The 21,591-nt window shown below is 34.6% G+C and overlaps 3 protein-coding genes across 4 annotated transcripts in view; all 3 read right to left on the reverse strand.

The window, feature by feature from the left end:
- Positions 1-1,313: 1,313 nt before the first annotated feature.
- On the reverse strand, positions 1,314-6,811 carry LOC113050190 (stathmin-3-like). The gene is made up of 5 exons (XM_026212941.1): positions 6,144-6,811; positions 3,829-3,924; positions 3,555-3,733; positions 2,888-3,079; positions 1,314-2,372 (listed from the first exon to the last, which is right to left on the reverse strand). The coding sequence occupies exons 1-5, from the start codon at positions 6,403-6,405 to the stop codon at positions 2,313-2,315; spliced, it is 789 nt and encodes a 262-aa protein (XP_026068726.1). The 5' UTR covers positions 6,406-6,811; the 3' UTR covers positions 1,314-2,312.
- Positions 6,812-7,721: 910 nt separating this feature from the next.
- arfrp1 (ADP-ribosylation factor related protein 1) lies at positions 7,722-12,249 on the reverse strand. Its single transcript, XM_026212942.1, has 7 exons — positions 11,892-12,249; positions 11,461-11,548; positions 10,725-10,807; positions 10,531-10,612; positions 9,997-10,067; positions 9,786-9,886; positions 7,722-8,161 (listed from the first exon to the last, which is right to left on the reverse strand). Exons 1-7 carry the CDS (start codon positions 11,982-11,984, stop codon positions 8,074-8,076), a joined length of 606 nt encoding a protein of 201 aa, XP_026068727.1. The 5' UTR covers positions 11,985-12,249; the 3' UTR covers positions 7,722-8,073.
- A 6,704-nt stretch (positions 12,250-18,953) lies between these two features.
- Positions 18,954-21,591, reverse strand: part of kcnq2b (potassium voltage-gated channel, KQT-like subfamily, member 2b) — a 35,332-nt gene continuing 32,694 nt past the window's right edge. For both annotated transcript variants that reach the window (XM_026212944.1, XM_026212943.1), the window contains 2 exons: positions 21,245-21,368; positions 18,954-20,197 (listed from right to left, as the gene is read on the reverse strand). In XM_026212944.1, the coding sequence (XP_026068729.1) occupies positions 19,487-20,197; positions 21,245-21,368 (835 nt within the window). In that variant the 3' untranslated portion in view covers positions 18,954-19,486. The remainder of the gene's footprint in view (positions 20,198-21,244; positions 21,369-21,591) is intronic.

Genomic DNA, 21,591 nt, shown 5'->3' on the forward strand with positions numbered 1-21,591 from the left:
GTTTCAATACTGATGAAATCTACAGGAAACAGACAGAGCTGCTACAAACAAAACCACACAAAAAACAACAACCTTTAATGTTCCTGTTAGAATTTTTTGAATATAAACACCAATTTCAGCATACATCAGTTTATTCTTTTATGTTTTTGCGATGATTCAGACAATATTGGAAATGAATATGCTAGCATGTACCATGCATTTTTTAACCATGACTGAACAAATTAGTCTTGTTTTCCCCAATGCACAAGCTTAAAATGTTCCTGAAATGTTTCAGAATGGGTCTTTTCTACTAATACAAAGAATGTGCTTTATCCTGTATTTAAAAATGTTCTTTTAACAAGAGTAAACTTTTTTAGGGAAAACAAAACAGATGCACATTAAAGGAACAGCATTGTTATGTGGGGTTCACCCGTTTAATTTGGAACATTGTTCCAAAGCTGGAGTCGTTCAAAATGATTCTCTGTAACACACGGCGTAAGATGTAGCTGATGTGCCCATATTTTCTATTCTGAGCATTGCTAAGAAAAACAAAAACAGCTTATCGCACGTGACCGAAGATGCCCGAGGTGATTACAGACGAATACAAATTATTAAACAAATCAGGTGAATGAAACTGCTTCCATTGATACCTGACGTTTTGCATATTTGAAACATAAATATTTATTCTACCACCTAACAACTCCCATTCAATGCCATTTTAGTCAAGTTATGTAAATTTTGGACAAACAAAACTGGTTGACGTCATAGCTGTATATCCTGTTGTCCCTTATTTTTCTGCTTCTGACTTAAGGACTCAGGAATGTCATAATTGTGTGTACTTTTAAATGTTTTCAGATCCACCTACCTACAACAACACAGATGACACACACACACACACACACACACACGTACACACACACAAGCAGCAGTATGTGAGCAAACAAAACAGCTTCAGTTCCATTTGTCTGCAATTTTCCATCATCCTCTGGCCAAAGTTTGTCATGACACGTACACAAACACACCCTCATTTCACTCAGCTTTAATGACTCATTTGGCAGTACTTCATTGCATACGAGTCTTATCAACAGCAATAAAAGTCCTAATGGTTTAGAAACCATTCAGAAACTACTGCTCCAGTAACTTCCATATTCAATACCTGATCAGAAACCAAAAAAACTTTCAAGAGACAGACCTTCACAGTCCCTCAGGAGACACTAAACTGCTATAGAGGGTGATAAATAACAATCAAGTAATCCTGATGTGTTGCCAACATAAATAATCCATTGGATGCTTTCCGAGATTCCATCGATTGCAAAAATGACAGACACCTTCTTACGAACTTGTTATGCTTTAATTCAATTTTAAATGGTTTTCAGTAATCAGTTAGCAGCATACAGCTTAGACGTTTCTCTTTCAGGTCACTGTAAACAAACCAACAAATCTGAGTCAGCGACCCTTGAAATGCACCAACGTGAATGAATCATACCCTATAAAGTGCAGTGTATATGTTGACACAGTCACGTTTTTTACTTTTGTGAGATTCTGCTCTGCTCTGCCATTGCTGGTTACACATTAAGATATGCTTTGACAGTATCATGATGGTTTTAGTTCACTTACTGGTTTGGCTGGTTTTCAGCAACAACAACCCTCTCAATCACTTGTGTCAATAACATATCATTAATGCCAATCTGGAAACAAGTCTTAAGCTGGTCTAAGTTGTAGGTTTTTTGTCAGGTGGAAGAAAAACCTCATGGTCAAAAGTATGTGGACACCTCTTTGCAATAAATGCGTTTGGCTAGTCAAATAATTACAGATCCCAACTGTACTCTCTACAGTGATTGTTCAACAGCTTTGGGTGACGCTTTTCTGCCAAGTAGGGCATGTTTCTTCCTGGATCAACCTCAGCCAATCAGATTCTAAGGAATAAGAAGTAACTTGAACTACAAAAGTAAAGGTTGTGTTTAGGGTAAGTGATATGACTTCTTCATAACAGAAGATGTTGATTTGGGAACATCGCACAAGTCAAGGTCCACCAAGAAAGGTCAAAGATTTTCACACATCCTACACAAAGTCCAGACCTATATACCTTTGGAATGAACTTGGACACCGAACTAAAGCTTTTATGAAAAACAAACTGCCCATTAAAGCCCATGCTTCTCAAATTAAACAATCAACAAACACGTATGGCTGTGGTGTTAGGATGCTCACATACTTTTGTCCATGTAATTGTTTGTGGGATACTGTTATATGCTCTTATTGATAAGGTAAACTGATAAGGTGAGTTTGATTCTCCAAATGGACATCTCACAGCTCTGGGGTCAAAGAGAGTGTCCTTAGCCAGAGAGGTCAGTGTGAAGTTCCTTATTCTTACGGACTTCTGCAGCGTGAAGCTCCTAACAAAGAAAAGAGAGACAGAATATTAAACATCCAATAAATAAGAACGGTTCTGTAGCCACCAGGAAGGAGAAAGAACTACTTCTCTATTTTACTGACAGTAAAGTACAGCTGTAAGCTTGTTTCTTGTTGCAATAGGAACTGTGTTAAAAAAAGAATAGAAAATTTAATTTCCGTTTTTCCATTGCACAAACAGTCACAAAAGCCAAAGTCATTGGTTCAGTTCAAAGGTAATGCATGAACTGATAGCATTGAATGCAAGCAATAAAGGTAGTTTTCAAAGGTGTCAGACAAATGCATAATGTAAAATGCATTTAATTTGCCATGGATTTTGGCAAACTGCTTCACAACACAATTTCAAGGAGGCTTTTTGAACGGGAGGTTGGAGGCTGAGGATGACGGAGCATCTACACTCATATTTCCTATGGAATAATACACTGATGAATCATTCACAGTAGAACCAGGAACTTGTATTTCACATTCCTTCATGAAAAGAGAAACCAGACAGACTCACCTTCTCTCTCAGACGCTGCTTGAGAGCACCGAGCCGGGCCATGCGATTTTCTTGGATCAGCTCCATTTTGTGGTGGAGTTTCTCCTCGGTCATCTTGCTGTAGTTGTTGTTGACCTCCTGGGCCTTGGTGAGCACCTCCTTCTCACGCTCCCGTTTATCCGCCAACTGCTTCAGCACCTGCTTCTCCTGAGACTACAGAAAGAAGTGCAGAAAGGTGATGACAATTTTAATGTGAGACAGTGAAGACATTTTTTTCTGACATTCAATAACTGCAGAGGAGAGATGCCAGAAAGTGGGAAAAGTCATGAAAACAGCAAGAGGACTCAATTTTGTATTGTTTTGCTAATTTTTTCAGCAACAGATTCATACAAAGGTTTCTGTGCATGACAAATTTCAAGAATGGCAAATATGAACATATACAAGCACCTTTAAGATTCTCAGTTACACATGTGCTTTTGCTTTTAGAACGTTTTTCAATAGATGAATGCATCTGCTAAATAATTAAATGTTATTTTAGTCAGCTGCATCCTGTGGACTAACTCTACCAGAGCAAGATGGAACTGTCCAAAAAGCATGGGAAAGCCAATACCTTTTACAAGTTTATGTACAGTGCTTTTTATCTACAGATTAAATAATGAAGTGATATTTAATGGCATCATCATCTTACCTTCCGTCTCTCCTCGGCGGCCTCCAGCCTCCTCTGTAGTTCCCCCAGGGAAGGCTCTTTCTTCTGGGGAGGCAGCGCCAGAGTCTGGGGTCTCTCTGGAGACGGCTCAGTTGGACTCTTCAGGATGACCTCAAACGCCTGACCAGAAGCTCGCTTATCCAGCGACTTCACCTCCATATCTGAAGAAATGTTGATGAGGACAATGAATGTGATGCATAGACTTTCTCATAGTAAAGACTTCAATCACTGGCCGTCTGGCTGATGATGTTCCTACCTTCAAACTGACCAAAGGTGTTGGGAAGAGGCTGGGAATACAAACAAGAGCAGAGGAGAGACAACACCGACATCTCTCTAAGCTTCTCAGAGTAGGCTGCAAAAGAAAGAAATGTTATATGAATACGGTAAATATGACAGCAAATCAGTGATGCAAATGCATGTGGTGAACTTACCAGAACTTTACATGCAATGCAAAAGTATAGACACCTTTGGTCTACAACATGCTATGCTTTTATTCACCCGTTATTACCTAGCATAACTCCAGTCCAGTTTATATATTTTATATTGTTTCTCAAGTACATGTATCTTGCTTTAAGAATCTTTTAGACATTTACACTGAAAACAAGAATATAATGAGGACGATTGTCACTTTTTGTCTTTTTTTTTGTAAAATGATTTTAAGAGTAATGGAGATTGGTTGCAAGTTTTGCTAATACAACTTATCTTTACCTGTTTTCATAAAACCTGCAGGAACCCTGAAAAAAGATTAGTATGTTTTGAAATGTCTACTGATAACATGACTAAAATAATTGCATTTATAATGGGAAGTGTGCTGTTATTGGTAAAAGGAAGGTCGATTCTGTATTACGGCAAAATCTTACTCAATCAGATGTACAGTCATGACCAAAAGTTTTGGAAGTGACGTGAATTTTGTTTTGCAAAGTTTACTGCTTCAGTGTTTGTAGATTATTTTTCCATGTTTCTATGGGATATTGAAAAACAATGATAAGCATGTCATATGTTTTAAAGGCTTTTATTGGCAAAAAAATATACATATGAGTCAGTATTTCCAGTGTTGATCCTTGTTCTTCATAACCTCTGCAATTCGCTCTAGCATGCTGGAAATTAGCTTCTGGGCCAAATCCTGACTGATGGCCATCCATTCTTGCCTTATTAGTTCTCCGAGTTGATCACCTTTTGAGGACTGACCACAGATTCTCTTTGGGTTTGAGATCTGGGGAGTTGCCTGGCCACGGATCCAAAATTTAATCTTGATCTTTGAGCCACTTCTTTATCACTCTTGCTTTGTGACATGGTGCTCCATCATGGTGGTTAATACACGGATCATCACCAAATTTCACGTGGAATGAAGTCCTGAAGACTTCTTTGCTGAAGTCGAACCTCTCTCCTTGAAGTTATTGATGATAGTTCATTTTTTTGGCCATTGACGCTTTAAGCAATTATTTAAAATGCATCTGATCACTCTGCTCATTAATCTAGAAGCAATGTGAATGAACACAACAACAGCTTAAGCAGCAAACATTGCAAAACACAAAATGTATGTCACTCCCAAAACCTTTGGCCACGACTTTAGAGGTGTTTCCCTAAACTGACCTTTATTGCTTCATGAAATATTTTTAAAAGGCTATGCAAATGCATAAATGCAAGCATGTTACCAGGCTCCAGTCAACACACTAGGCATCAAAACTCAAACCCCACCCTCAGTCGGATTCATGCATTATTGATCCGATTACTGAACCATGTAAGCAAAACCGTGAGTTTGTGTGAATGTGAACTCTGTGTCATGATAATCACACAATGCACCTCAATAAAAAAACATGGTATGAGGAAATGCATGCATGCAAAAGGGACTGGAGTAAACATTAGTCTTTACTAAAGTAGCTAATGGTGTATTTTAATTATTCCTCTAAGTGTGCATCAGAGCACGTTCATTTATCACCCATGAGCTCAAAATAAAGGTCACTTTGCAATAACTCGAAGCTAAAGAATCTAACTCAAATCCTGCTTTTTCTGCTGGACATTTGAGCAAACCACACAATATAATGTGCATAATTTACTCCTGTTATTTCTGTATGATCTACAGCTAATTCAGACCAACACAAAGCAAACTAATTGCACCAGTGTTGCAGAGCGGTTCCGGTCTTTGGCTCCTCAAGGTTCATTTAAAGGTCTCATCAAAGTCAACATGAGACTACGTAGACGACTGATTCCCAAAATATCCTGACTGTATGTGTTTAATTTGATCCACACTTCACATCTTCAATATTGCGCCACATTTTGCAGCACCGCTACCCTCCAAATGAACCTGTGTTTTTATAGCGCAGCATCTGCAGTGTTCAGCATCAGCGCACAATAACAAACAGAAACAGCCTTTATTAAATGGATCGCTTCATTAATGATCTCATCTCTTAGAATAGTGTGTGCATGGATGACAAAGGACATATTCACCAGTGCTAATGTCATGTTAAAAGAAGTGATTCAGCAGTGTGTCATGCAATCTCTCGCAATGCAGGAATCTCCCCATTCTCTCAGCGTCCTTCCTACAGAGATACAGATTATTCTGGGTCTTACCTGAAACTGTGCTGTCCATCGTGCTGTCGGAGGACGGATGGATGCTGAGCGGAGAGAAGTGCTGAAGGAGTGACGCAGTGGTCTGTATTATCAGAGGAATGATGGATGGAATGTGGAGTGAGAGAGAAAGGGAGGAGGAGGAGGAGGTGAAGGTGGAGAGGACGAGAGAAATCGAGAAACGGCATTGCTGATAAACCAGCAATTTTGTCAGATCAAGATATAAATTGAGAAAAAAAAGATTTAAATAATGATATTGTGCCATTGTCTCGGAAACAAGCTATTTTTGCTGCTTGCATACACCTTCGAAAATAATTTAAATGATTAAGTCATTTGGGATGAGAAAAGTTCTTGCAGCATCTGTTTGCTTGTTTCGATATTTCGTTGCATTTTGTATGTGCATTGTATACTTTTTGGGTTGCTGTATCTGGTAAATGCTTCTAGATATAGTTGTCTGTTTAAAATTTGTATTTGTATATCTTTGGTACGGTTGATGAGGTTTTGAAGAAATTAATACATCGTTGACGAGACTAAAGATGCATTGGGTTCAGCTGCACAACATTTATTCATTTTCCAATCAGCTATTGGTGACACTTGCAATCCTGATATATTTTGTATGCCTTTTCACATGCTGCTATGCAATTATACTTACTAGGCTAAATTAGTCTAATAAGTCTAGTAAGTCTTTAATGTAAAAAACATCTTATTGATGTTTTTATCTTGGAAAAAAAAATTATATATATATATATATATATATATATATATATATATATAATAAAAAAACGTAAAAAATGAAAAGTCAGGAACATTAAAAAATTTTTTTATTTTTTTTTTAATATTTGCAATGGAGTGAAAAATATTCATTCAAGATCAATTCTCTAAATTCTCACAATTTTGCTTAAAAGAAAAAAAAAATCTTTTTTTTAATATATATTTGCAATGGAGTGAGAAATGTTAATTCAAGATAAATTCTCTAAATTAAGTCTTACAATTTTGCCTAAAAGAAAAAAAACAATCTTTTTTTTTATATATATATTTGCATTGGAGTGAAAAATGTTAATTCAAGATCAATTCTCTAAATTAAGTCTTACAATTTTGCTTAAAAGAAAAAAAAAAATTTTTTTTGTTGCATTGTAACACAGCACTGATATTCTAGTTCTGTTCCAGATCCACAGATGCACCATTACACAAGTCTTCATACACAATTCATGTCTCTTCTGAAGGCTTGCGTGCGAAGAGTGTCTTGACCGAGTCTGCTGTCCTCAAACAGCCGTCTGATTCAATCGTTCTCAAACACTCAATGTTAAGACTTCGTGTTAGAGATCAGAACAACAGAAAACACTAAATATGAGCAACAGTAATAGTGACGTCTGCCTGAAACACCACTGATCAGCTGATTAAACACAAACTGGGAATGTCTGGTAGTTTGGGTTTGAGGTGATTCACCACTGCCTTCATGCAAAATGCATTCAGCTTAGACAAAAGTCAATCAATAAAAGCCAGTCCTGACTAAACAAGACATTTCCTGGATTTGTAAGGGTTGGGGAACCATCTGTCGTGCGGATTAAACCCAGACACAAATACTTTCATTTCCATTTATTATAGAATTGGATAGTAATCAGAAATTAAGTTTCGATTTGTCGGGTCTTAAAAACATTGACTCTTGAGGAATGCTTTCATAAATGACCGGTTTAATCTGAAGGCATGATTTTAAAGAAGGTTTTAGAAGACAAACTAAAAACTCTTCAGAAAGAAAACAAAACTAGTGTCAGTTTAGCATAGGAATATCTACAGCATCACAACATAGACATCAAACTCTGAGTATCACCCAAAAATATCATAACTTACATGTTGCAAAGTAACTGCATCCACTCTCTGAACTCTCAAACACACACACACACACACACACACACACACACACACACACAGCGCTCTATGTGATGTCCTTCTGTCTGGGAGGACGGTGAATGTTTCGGATCACGCATTTGACCATCCATTCAATGCCGTCATTCACGCCCTGCCTGAAAAACACAACCGTGCAGAAAACTTCAGAACATTTACAGGATAATACAGTAAAAATCAAGTTCTGTTCACCAAGGAAGCATTTATTTGATTGAAAATACAGTAAAAATGTAGAAATATTATTACAATCTAAAATAACTCTTTTCTATGTGAATATATATTATAAATGTAATTGGTAAAATGTATCAAAGCTGTATTTTTTCAGCATCATTACTCAGTGTAACATAATCCTTTATTCTAATATAATATAACATTTTAACATCAGAAAACAGTTCATAAAGCTTTATTTTGAATTAAATGCATTTATTTTTTAATAAAATTGGTTTAATGCATTAATTAGACCTTTTCATAAAACTTAAAATGCATCGTATGATCTCATGAATAATTGAAACCACAGTTAAAATACATTATAATTACACCTTTAGAAACGCATTAAAACACATGACAAACCTTTTGTTTAAACGCTATTGCAATGCATTTAAAATGAGGTTACATCTATTTATGAAAAGGAAAAAAAACAGACTAAATAAAGTGTTAGAAAATAATCTATAGAAATCACCGACTCTGTGACTGACCTTTCGATGCACACAGTTTTTTACACAAATATAAACTACAAATATATATATATATATATATATATATATATATATATATATATATATATATATATATATATATATATATATGTACACACACACACACAGTACAGACCAAAAGTTTGGAAACATTACTATTTTTTATGTTTTTGAAAGAAGTTTCTTCTGCTCATCAAGCAGTATTATTACAATTTCAAATAATTGTTTTTGAAATATACTTTAAATGATCATTTATTTCTGTGCTGCAAAGCTGAATTTTTAGGATTATTATCACATGATTTCCTTTAGAAATAATTCTAATATGATTATTCATTATCAAAGATGGAAACCGTTCTGCTGCTTAATATTTTTTTTAGAATGTGATACTTTGATTAATAAAAAAAAAAAGAAAAAAAGCTATGTTTTTAAAATATAAATATTTTGTAATAACAATATACACTACTGGTCAGTAATTTGGTGTCAGTAATTTTTTTTTCTTAAAAATAAAATCAATACTTTTATTCAGTAAGGATGTGTTAAATTGATAAAAAGTGATAAAGAAAAAGTGTAAAGAAAATATATTATTAGAATTTTTATTTTGAATAAATGCAGTTCTTTTTACCCTTTTATTGATCAAATATATTAGACAGCAGAAGTGTTTCCAACACTCATAATAAATCAGAATATTAGAATGATTTCTAAATGATCATGTGATCGACTGATGTTACATGTGACACTGAAGGCTGGAGTAATGATGCTGAAAATTCAGCTTTGCATCACAGGAATAAATTATTTTTTTAAAGTATATTCAAATAGAAAACTATTATTTTAATTTGTAATAATATTTCACAATATTACTGTTTTTTCTGTATTTTTGATCAAATAAATGCAGGCTTGATGAGCAGAAGAAACTTCTTTCAAAAACATAAAAAATAGTAATGTTTCCAAACTTTTGGTCTGTACTGTATATATATTTTTTTCTTCTTTGGAGTGCTTGAACACAGCAGTGCTTCCTCACAACACTGAATAATAAACGAGGCAGACGTACCCTGATAAAGCACTGCAGGGCTGCACCAGACAGTCTCTTTTACCGATCTTGGGAGCGCAGTCGCTGAAAGCCGTCTTGATGTCGGGCACAGACAGACAGTTCTGAGGAACAGAAGACAGTCAGGACTGTTTGTGAACACAGTGTGGAAATAAAGGAGCACAGCACCACCTACAGACTGATGAGAAGCGCACAGATGGTTTTGAGTTCATACCTCCACGTCCTGTTTGTTCGCCAGCACAAGAAGAGGAACTCCTTCCAATACCTCACTGCTGATCATCTTCTCTGTAGGACGGAAACATGACGTCATTAGACACGGATTCAGGACGAGATCATCTGTCTATGCCCGTCACAATCACATTTACTCCGTTCGGTTCAGAACAGTTTCTCACTTCAGGGTTTCTCAAGGTTCACATTTAAGACCAAGTACAGAAAAGTAAAGAATCAATGGAAAGGAACACGATGCTTCAACATAATTAATTATTTCTAATATAATAAAATGCAGTCTGATTAAACAAGCCTGCATTTTATATGAAGAACAACCTTTGACTATTTTTGTGCTCAATTTATATTATTTATTTTTTACTAGCAGACAGATTGTCACTGATGAAGCTAATCATCTCATTTACTTTACGGAGTAAAACAGGTTTTGCATGGGAGCAGATAATTAAACCCTCATCAGAATAACATGGAACAAATTCTGCTGCTTGTACAGGGTTGAACTGATCCCCGTCGCAGTAAAACTCACCGAAAGCGTTCTTGGATTCTCCCAGTCGCTCCTCATCGGTGGAGTCGATGACATAGATGACCCCATGAGATTCTGCATAGTACTGAAACATGATGAATAACACGTTAGGGATATTCAATGCATTCACAAGGGAAAACTGACAAGCTCTCCAGATGCAGTGACAGCAGCAGGATCAGATTTATGATGTGTGTCACCTTATCCCACAACGACTGGAGCTCTTCTTGTCCTCCAAGATCCCAAAACATCAGACGAGCTTTTCCCACATCAATGGTGCCGACTGAAACAGAAACAAGACTAATTCATTAACCTTGTGGTGGTGTTCGGTCATTTTTTTTAATTCGCTATTTCATCAGAATGGTACGAAATTCGCTATGTGACCACAAAAAAATAAAATAAAATATTGTAAATGGTCACATTTGTGTTGTTTATGGTCAAAAATGACCACCACTGGAAATGAATGGGAAACATGGAAAAATAAAGGATTTTTTTGTGTGTTCACGATGCAGAAAAACAGTGCTCAGCAATAAAGGGGTTAAACTCAAAAAATATCAAAATAAAAACATTTAATGTAAAAAAACAAACAAAAAAAATTTAAACTAAAATAATCTAAACCTTTACAAAAAGTCTAAATATATGCCCAAATCCACAACATAATAAAAATAAGTAATTATGTCTAAAAACAACTATAAGCCTCTTTATAGAGAGCTGTATAGGAATCTAGTGGAATTGCAGATGTTTTTTTTTTTTTTACTGCAACTGCCATTAATGAAATGTGTATTATTTCCTATTTGGAAAAATGTATCATAATTATTTGATAAATATTAATTAGTACCTTGAAATTCTCTCAAAATACAAAAATAATAAATAAAAAATATTATAGAAAAAAAAAGTTACTGAAAAAAAAAAAAAAAAGTTTACAGCATTACTCACTGTTGAGGCCGACTGTAGTCGTGATCTTCGAAAGGTTCATGCCCTTGTAGTTTTTGCTGAATTTTGTTTTTGTTTGTTCCAGAAACGTCTAAAATGTTCAATAAAAAAGCAGGTCAAGTGAGCAGTCAACATAAAAACCTCTAGTCATCATATTTAGTGTGGATCTAAAGGAGCTGCCTAACAGAAAAAGATGCAAAACCTAGTGTACCAACGTTACCTAACTAGTGAGCATTTAAGTAAAAAAAATATTGCAGTGAGCAGCCTACAGCACCTTTATAGGCAGGATTATTGTTCCTCATAAACCCCCAAAATTTTACTAAATCAGAATGAGTTTTCTGAAAAATGTTAACAACAAATGTAAACAAACATCTACTAACGTAACTAGCATATTATTACTGAGGGAGGCCTTAACTGTTCATTACTAGTTTTACCGTTTTTCCTGCATTATCCAGACCGAGGATCAGGACGCAATACTCGTCCTTCTGAAACATATATTTGTAGAGACCCGATAATAAAGTGTACATCGTCAATATCAGACTGTCGACCAGCTCACATCACAAACACAACACTGTGTACAGTTAGCTTAGCGTAGCTTAGCTTCAGCGCTCACTCGACAGCGTCAGCGGTCATGAGCTCCAGAGAAGATCACGATATAAAACACGGTAGTTTATAAAAACACAGCTGGGAGAGTCAGTCAGTCAGATGCTGTTCACGGTTTGATGGCTCATTAAATCCATGTTGGCAGCGGTCAGTGATAAACACTTCCTGGAAGTTGTTGGCGATTTTTGGTGCATTGTGGGAAATGTGGTTCGGCGGCAAAGATCGAAAGATCAGTTTAATTAAACAGTCTATGGTTTAATTCAACGATAAACACATGAGTGCATTGTGGGAAATGAAGTTCGGAGGCATAGATGGAAATATCACTTTAACTGTAATATAGGAAACTATGTATATATATATATATATATATATATATATATATATATATCTATATATGTCACACTTTCATTTCAAAAAATTTTGTGCAACTGTGTTTCTTATTTTAGATCAACATTTAGCTAAAATGGATATTATGTGTGTGTCTGTGTCGCCATTTTATTTAAATGTATTTTTGTCATGCAATAATCCAGAATGTATTATTAAAACAATAATTAAAACACGGCCATGTTTTATGAATATTTGAAATTTTTGCATTGTGACATTTTAAGATTCTTTTTCTTATTAACTAATATTAAGCTTTATTTTCTTTATAAATAAATAAAAACTCTACACACACGCAAGCATTTCTTTTCCTGCTGTTTGCTGGACAGCGTCTCTCAGAGGATCTTCATTGTCCTTGATCGGTTTCCCACTCTGTTCTTTTTTCTTGTCCTGAAAACTTCCAAAAACACTTTCTTTTCAGCTTATTCTGTCCCTCATCACTCAGAACGATCATACATCCATCAAAACCACATCATGAAGAATGAAAGTGTTTCAACACTCTTAGCAGAGAACTCAGATGCATCAGTTCTTCTGCTTTAATTTTGCATGCATTTAAGGAAAAACACATTTCTATGGCAGAATGAACTCTTGACTGGAAGTAAACCTCTCAAACCCACACATTAAACATACTTCCCATGGAAAAAAGGACTGCTTTTCTCTTACTGTAAGACACTCAGCATCCATTTAATGCATCTGGGACCTTCAGAACCTTCCAGTAACATCCAGCTTCATACACACAGAGCACATCCATTCATCTGCATGCACAGTCTTCATCGATGGCACAGGCATCCATCACACTTTACGTGACACGATGCCCTGCCCACATCTGAGATGTTTTATTCCACATTCATGTTCTTCATGCATATATCCATGTGTACAGTAAGTGCATGTGTGTGCAAGACTTATGTGCATATTTACGGTTCAATAGTCAGCTAATGGACCATTACATGCATGCCAAGATTCCACTTTCACTTACATTAATGCAATAATAAACCCACAAAAACATGTTCAGGTTAGAAAAATCACCTGATACTGCTAAAAATACTAGGCTTGCACAAACATGAAAAGGTGATTCCAGACTATTTTGTATTTAATATAAAGTGAATTGCATTGCAATAACTGCACTCAAACCTTGTGAGATTGCTTTAAAAGCGTTTGATTCACTTTAGAGTTCATTTGGAGCATTCACATACAGTAAAAGCCAACATTCATAACTTGACCTAATAGACTAGTGGAAAGAAAACATAAACTACACTTGTTTATTTCTTATCCTTATCTATGTTCTAAAGGTTTTTGCAGAGTTTCTTGTTCATATATCATTTGCCGGATTTATGTAAAATTTTAAAGCTCTAACATATTAAAGATCTAAAATATTCAAAAAAAATTAAATGATCAGAAGTTCAGATTTCTGTTCTGGAAATGTAAGCAAATTAGTGCATATTTAATTCTAGAATGCCTCATTTGCATATTTATATGACATTTAAGCAAACTTTCATACAAAACAACTCTTAATATACTGTGATTAATCAATTGGGGAAAAATGACTTTTGACCTAACTCATTTATCAAATAAAATTAAAAGGAATTATTTTTTACCATATTGATAAAAAAACATATTAAACAGCATTATGAAATGCATTAAACATTACACATGGGTTTCCCAAACTGGTAGGATCATTTAGAAAGAAAAGTCTAAAAGAAAGAAAGAAATAAATAATTTACTGCCATTATTATGTAATGATGTAATCCATAAATAAAGTTACTGTAATTTGATTTTATGCATTACAAGTACTACAAGTACTTCAATTCGTAATCAATTACTAGCCAGCACTGCTTATAATCTCCAAATGATATCTTCAACAGATAAAATAATAACCAGTTAAACTAGAAAGCCTATGAACATGAATGACAGCAGCATCTGAACTTTCTGATATACAAAGTTTATTGTACATTTGCCCATGAGCTCATGGATCTGAGTGACTACACGACGGATATGCTACATAATAATCAAAAGCTATATAGATATGGCATTCAGCGGTTTAAAACATGCCGGCAAGCGTTTACTTTTCTTGAGAAGAAAAATAAAAGACAACAGTGCTTATCATTTGTGAAAAACAGCAGTCGTGGATTTTATCCGAGACTGTCGAGTAAACATAGGCGTGAAGATAAAATGAGATTAGCTAAAGCTGTAAATCAACATTTCTGTCGATGTGAATCGCATGAGTGTCAAACGTAGACAAGAAACTTAAGGCTTGTGGGATGTGTGACATGCACGGGCTGTGTAGTATCACAAACTTTCCTTCCACTGGATTCATGCGATTGTCTACCGAAGAGTATGCAAGGCTGTTTCCACCTCAAAGGTAAATGTCACTTTTTATCTCACAGCTCTATGGTATCTCACAGATATGAGCTGAATTGTGTAAAAAAGAAGAAGAAACTAAACCTAATTGTGAGGAAGCCAGAATTCTGACTTCATATCTTGCAGTTCGAATCATTTTTCTCAGAATTATGTGGAAAAACATTAGAACTGTATGATATAAACTTACAACACAATAAACAAAGAATTGTGACACAAAAAGTTGTAATAATATTTTGTATTGCCATGAAAGAAAAAACAATTGCAAGATGTAAACTTAATGAATAAAATAAATGTAATGTTTTATATATTTTATCTTGTAATTCGGTGTTTATATCATAATTATGATTTTATATCTCATGACCCACAATTCTGAAATTATATCATGTAATTCTGACTTTCTCATAAATCTGAGCATATAGCTCACAATTCTGAGAAAAAAATTATAATTGCGAGATAAAACTCTGAATTGCAAGTTATAACCTGAATATGAGATATTAACTCAGAATTGCTAGAGAACTCAGAAATACAATAAGATATGAACTAAGAATTGCATGGGCGAACTCAAAATTATGAGATATAAAACAAACACATTACAAGATTTAATATATAAAACATTAAATTCAAACTCTATTTGTAACAATTATGAATTATGAGATATAAACAAAAAATTATTAGATATAAACTCAGAATGCTGTCATTCATTTATATCGTTTTTTTTGTCGCAATTCTGAGGGGAAAAACTGAATTATGAGATATAAACTCAAACTAAGAGGAATGAGATATAAACTCAGAATTTTAAGATATAAACTCAAAATTATGGGATAAAACTGAATTATGAGATAAAAATTCAGAATTTTGAGATATAAACTAAAACTCATAGGAACGAGATAAACTCAGAATTATGAGATATAAACTAAAACTCAGAGGAATGAGATATAAACTCAGAATTTTAAGATATAAACTCAAAATTATGAGATAAAACTGAATTATGAGAAAAATTATTCAGAATTATTAGATATAAACTCAAACTCAGAGGAATGAGATATAAATTCAGAATTATGAGATATAAACTAAAACTCATAGAAACGAGATAAAAAACTCAGAATTATGAGATATAAACTCAAACTCAGAGGAACGAGATATAAACTCAAAATTATGAGATAAAAACTCAAACTCATAGGAACAAGATATAAACTCAGAATTATGAGATATAAACTCAAACTCATAGGAACGAGATATAAACTCAGAATTATGAGATATAAACTCAAACTCAGGAATGAGATATAAACTCAAACTCAGAGGAACAAGATATAAACTCAAAATAATGAGATAAAACTCAGAATTATGAGAAAACTCAGAATTATGATTTAAACAAAATTAGATGTAAATTCAGAATTTTACATTTGGCAATTTGGCCTATAAACTCAAACTCTCAAAAGAATTACTGTGTGAGATATAAAATCAGAAATACAAGTAAAAAAGTAAGAACTGTGTAATAAAAAGTCACAAATATCTTTCTAATTTTGTATTTCGTGATGGAAACAGGCTTCCATAGATGGCGAATAATGCAGTCAACCTGGTTTCTGAGAAGCGCCAAGCTAAGATTTCTTCCTTAAATTTGCGTTTAACAATCATAAAGCAAAACATTTGGTCTGTGAGGATCATATTGGGTACATTTTGGGAGTAAAAGCAAGACTAGCAGCTTTCTTGTTAAAAAGACCATGACTTTTGTGAGTTGTGAGCCTGAACAGTGAAAGCAAAACAACAGCATTTAGAAATACATTCACAAGCATTTCAGAACCTAACATTTTCACACAACAAAACCGACAGCGTTATAAAATATACCAAAGGCAATTTAGCAAAATACAGTAGATTCTTTGGAAAACAAAGTGAAATCAAGCAAGGCAGCTGTGACGATATTCAACTCATACCACTGTTAAAGATTCACTGGGACTGAATGTGCAGAACTCAACCGTACCTTACAAACAAGTACCGTGGTGTTACCGTAGTATAGTTGCGGCAGAGAATACCATATTCATGTAGCATGGTATATACATGGTAATACAAGTACTTCAAAGAATACCAGGGTATTTTCAGCCACATGACCCAACTGAACCAATGACTTACATCTATATGTCTCTGTTAGTCTAAATGATGTTCAATGGTCATTTACCACAGTAATGTTTATATGTTATATGAACTCAAGAAGTAATTCTGCTGCTTTTGCATGCAATTTGGGAAAACCGGGGCTAGTTGTCACAGGGCAAAAAGGGTTTGAGGCAAAAGTGCAATTACACATGTCGGTTTTTAATTGTGTTTTTTATGTTACATATTTCAAACAAATGTATTTCAATAACAAATCACTATCAGCAGGAGGTTCCCTTTTGTGACAACATGCCCCACCATACACTGCAAAAAAAATTTTACTTCAAAATTTCACATTTAATTCTATTTTAATGTCATTATTTGTGACATTTACTATTAATTTGCTGAGTCAAAATTGTAAAGTCTCAATGCTCAATATTTCAGCAAATGCATGAACTGATATACACTGCATGCAATGTAAGTCTCTTTGGATAAAAGCATTTTCCAAATGCATGAAGGTAAATTAACTATTTTTCCTGAGCAATAGCATTTTGTAATCAAGACTTTCAGGATTTTGTTTGTAAACAAATCAAACCAGCATAAAACATGTTTACTTTGTGACAACTAGCCCCGGTCTCCCCCATAATGTCCACCACAAGCAGCAGATGAAAATTATGAATCTTTTTTTGGAGATGTGCAGTCTGCCTGTGTGAAGTGCTATCAAACAGATACGGGAAACATACGTTAAATCCAGTCAACTGTCCGGTCTTGATACAGACATTTTTGTTCGGTATGGTTTTAACCAATGAAACAAACAATAAAAAGCAACAGGACTACAGAACTACATCCGAACAAGGCAAAACGACACGTGCATTTCTCGTGTGATCACAGTAAATTAGTGCATTCAAACTAGTGTTTTTCCCTGTTTCATGAGTGAGATTCAACTAAATAACTAAACAGTTAGTTCATGTTCAACTGTATACTGTACTACATCTGTCCGTCATGTTTTCTGATGGTATCTATCAGAAAATTAGAAGATTTTATATTGTGAAGTTTACATTATGAAACGGACACTTTCGATGTTACAGAAAAAGTTTTAGGTATTGCTTCGGAAGGCTTAGTATCTTTTAGAAAAGAACAATATTTGCAGAAAATAGGCTTTTATTTCAAGAAGCTATTAATTTACAGTATGAAATTAACTATTCCTAATAAATATTCCTTATTAATTGACATGCAAATTACTAATCCAGGGAGTATTAAAAACTGTAAACTTGAGAGACTGATATTTTATATTTCATATGTACTCGAAGTGAATTTTCTAGCCGTGGTAATTAATTAAGGGAATATTGTGATCTACATAAAGTGACCTGGTTTAGAGATGTTTTAAAATTCACAAGCTGTCGTGAAGTACATTCACAAGCGAACATGGACGACATGGTACTACAGAGACATGATTTAAAGGGACAGTTCACACTAAAATCTCAAATCTTTCATCATTTACTCGCCCTCATGTCATTTATCAGCAAATAACGACTGATGTGTCACTGATTTCAGAAGCGCAGAAGACTTGCAATAGGTTGTGGTTCGAATCCAAGATGTGCTTGAATGTAGGGCTGCACAATGTATTTGAATCGTGATCATGATTTCTGCTTATCCGGATTTATTTGTGATATTTCTCTGCTGGTTATTTATCCCAAAATATGTTATTTTAATTTGGCATTTGTACTTGTATATATAATTGGGTTTGCTTGTGGATTTAGTCACAATATATTTTAAATATATGCTAAATAAATGTTGTAAACAGTGAAGCTCAATTAAATATTCTTTTTGAAATTGAAAATGTATTTTTTTTTATCCTTCATATACCAAAATATATTTAAGGGGAATAATATATGGAGGGCAAATCTATATTTTTAAATGCGTAAAAAAAAAATAAAAAAAATAATTATATATATATATATATATATATATATATATATATATATATTTTTTTTTTTTTTTTTTTTTTTTTTTTTGCTGTATTGGAACCAATCTATTTGATGTTGTTTTGTTTTGTGAGAGCGCAACAATTCTGATGAAATGTAAAAAAAAAAGAAGATTTTTTTAATAAAGTGATAATCATTATTAATAATTGTATATTATTTTGAGCAAAATAATGTGCAGCCCTAGCTGAATGCATTATTGCTTTGGATAAAAGCATCTGCCAAATGAAATAAATATACCTTTATGATATTTTTATGGTGTTTTTGGAGCTTGACAGATGCTAGAACTTTTCCTCAAAATATTGAGGGTGAGTAAATAACGACAGGACGTTGTTGGCGATATTTCTGAGTGAACGATCGCTTTAACCAGCTGACGATGTGATATCCATGAGATGGTTTTAACGATGCACCAATCTCCCAGTTGTCTCTCACGTTAAAAAATCCATCCTTGTCCCGACATGAGCTGATGGATAAACATCAGAAGCCATTGCATCTTCACTGCATCCACTCGTCTTTCCACTCGTGGAGCTGGAAGATGATGCATTTTCTTAACCACGCAAATGCAGTCCTCCAGTGCGTGTTTGGCTCCAGATGCTGGTCGAATCCCGGCTTCGTGAGGTTTACTTCGGGCCGGACCATGCTCTGTCTGCGTAAGCGGCGTCTCCGGTGGTGGAGTGTGGCGACGGGGCGCACAGATCGGAGTCCGTGTCCGACTCGCCCTCGGCGATGTACGGCCTGACTTTATTGCAGCGCGACACGCCGCTGAAGTAGGCGTTGTTTTGGAAGTCCAGGTTCTCTTTGGACTGCGAGATGCTGAAGCCGCTGAAGGAGCGCTCCAGTTCCTCGTGGTCCACCGAGGGGATGGATATGGACGTGTCGCTCTCGGCTCCGGCTTGCTGCTGGGAAAGAGCCAGCGGGCGTCCGTTTTCGCCTCGAGATGCGTGATGCTGTCCAGCTCCGCGAGAGCCCGTGGACGTGCGCTCGTGGGCAGGAGGCGGCGGGATGCGCACTAGCGAGGGGTCACCTGTGGGTGACGTTCCTTGTGTGGGTTCGGGGCGGCTGTGAAGGTGCCAGGATGTAGAGGGAGGGCAGTGGTGGTTGATGCAGGTCGACGGCGGCGGGTCGAAGTTCTTCTGGTCTGCTGAGCTGTTGGAGCGGATGATTTTGGTGATGGAGCCGCTCTTCACCATGTGCTCCATCGGACTGTGGTACGGCGGCGCCGGGTCTGGCTCTTTAGAGGCGAAGTACGCATCCGTCTCAGACTGTGGGATGCCCATGCGCTGGATGTAGATGTTGACCAGGAAATCCAGCTTCCTCTCCATTGACATCACCTTAAAAAAGAGCATGACCTCATTATGGTTATGGGTGAATCACAAAGTAAACTAAAATTAGTCTTTGAACTAATGTACTACGCAGAAATGTATAAAGTTTAATTTTTGCAGCATTTTTTTTGTGCGTGTGAAAATGGATACAAGTATTGCATTGATTATACCAGGAGAATATGCAAAGTTTGTCAAATTAAATCCTTGCTTGAATTATTATTTGTTGTTTTTTTCATGTGTAGTTATTATTAATATTAGATAAAATAAAAAAATAATATTGCAATTATTTTAGGACAAAGAAAATAAAGCAGCCTGGTGAAATTTCCAAAGGATATCGAAATAATATAAAAATATAAATAGTTTAATAAATAATTGTAGTAAAATAATATTTTAGTTTTGATAAAAGTCATTAATAAATGATTTTAAAAATGAACTCAATACATAAACATTTGCGCTATAATTAAAATATTCAATCAATACATAAAAAACACTTTTTTCATCATTAATTCTATATAAAAAATATAAAAAATATTCAATATAAAAAAAACATTTTATTTATGATGAAAAGTGAATTCAATATATAACTAACAACCAATTATTTCAATTTATAAAATAAACATTTTACTTATTATTAATGATAAAATTAATAAATAAATGTAGTTCTGATTTAAAACATAATTCAATACATAAACATCATAGTTATGATTTTAAAACAAGAAAATTTTTTAACTTTTATGTACCATATTATTTTATATTCTAAATAATAAATGTTTTTGATGATGAAAAAAGTCATTTCTTTTGATTTTGATATTTTAAGAATTGATTTATTAAGAAACAGCAATAAATAATTTATTTTGGAAACTACCACTTAATAAGTAATCATCTCTAAAAATAAATATGCACATAAACAAATAAAAAAGTTGTAGTAGTTGAGCTTTCTGCAAGCAATAATAAGTTAATATAGAGGTTTACTGAAAAGAGTTGACCATGATTAATAAACAGACAGACAGGCATCAGTGGATATGATTTATTTCATCTCTTATCGATGTGACTGACCTGTTTCTCCACTTTCCCAAGCCGTCCCATCATACTGGGATCTTCTGTCAGTTCTGCATCCGTGGATCCTTTCGGACGATCCTTGTCTGTGATTGAAGGACCTCGACCAACAATCTGATCCACTCTAACAATCAAAGACATCAAACATCTAGAATAATAAACCTCACAACGCATCAAAGTCAAAAAAAGGAGGAAATATGTCAACCGGTGAAAACACATCAATCAAATATCTGTTCATTTATCACATTATTCAATATAACTGATTTTAATTAAATATATATTATAAAAATATAAAAAATAATACATACCAATTATTATCTGACATATAATACATACATAATCGTTCA

This window comes from Carassius auratus, chromosome 31 (assembly GCF_003368295.1).
Source record: "Carassius auratus strain Wakin chromosome 31, ASM336829v1, whole genome shotgun sequence".
Classification (NCBI taxonomy): domain Eukaryota; kingdom Metazoa; phylum Chordata; class Actinopteri; order Cypriniformes; family Cyprinidae; genus Carassius; species Carassius auratus.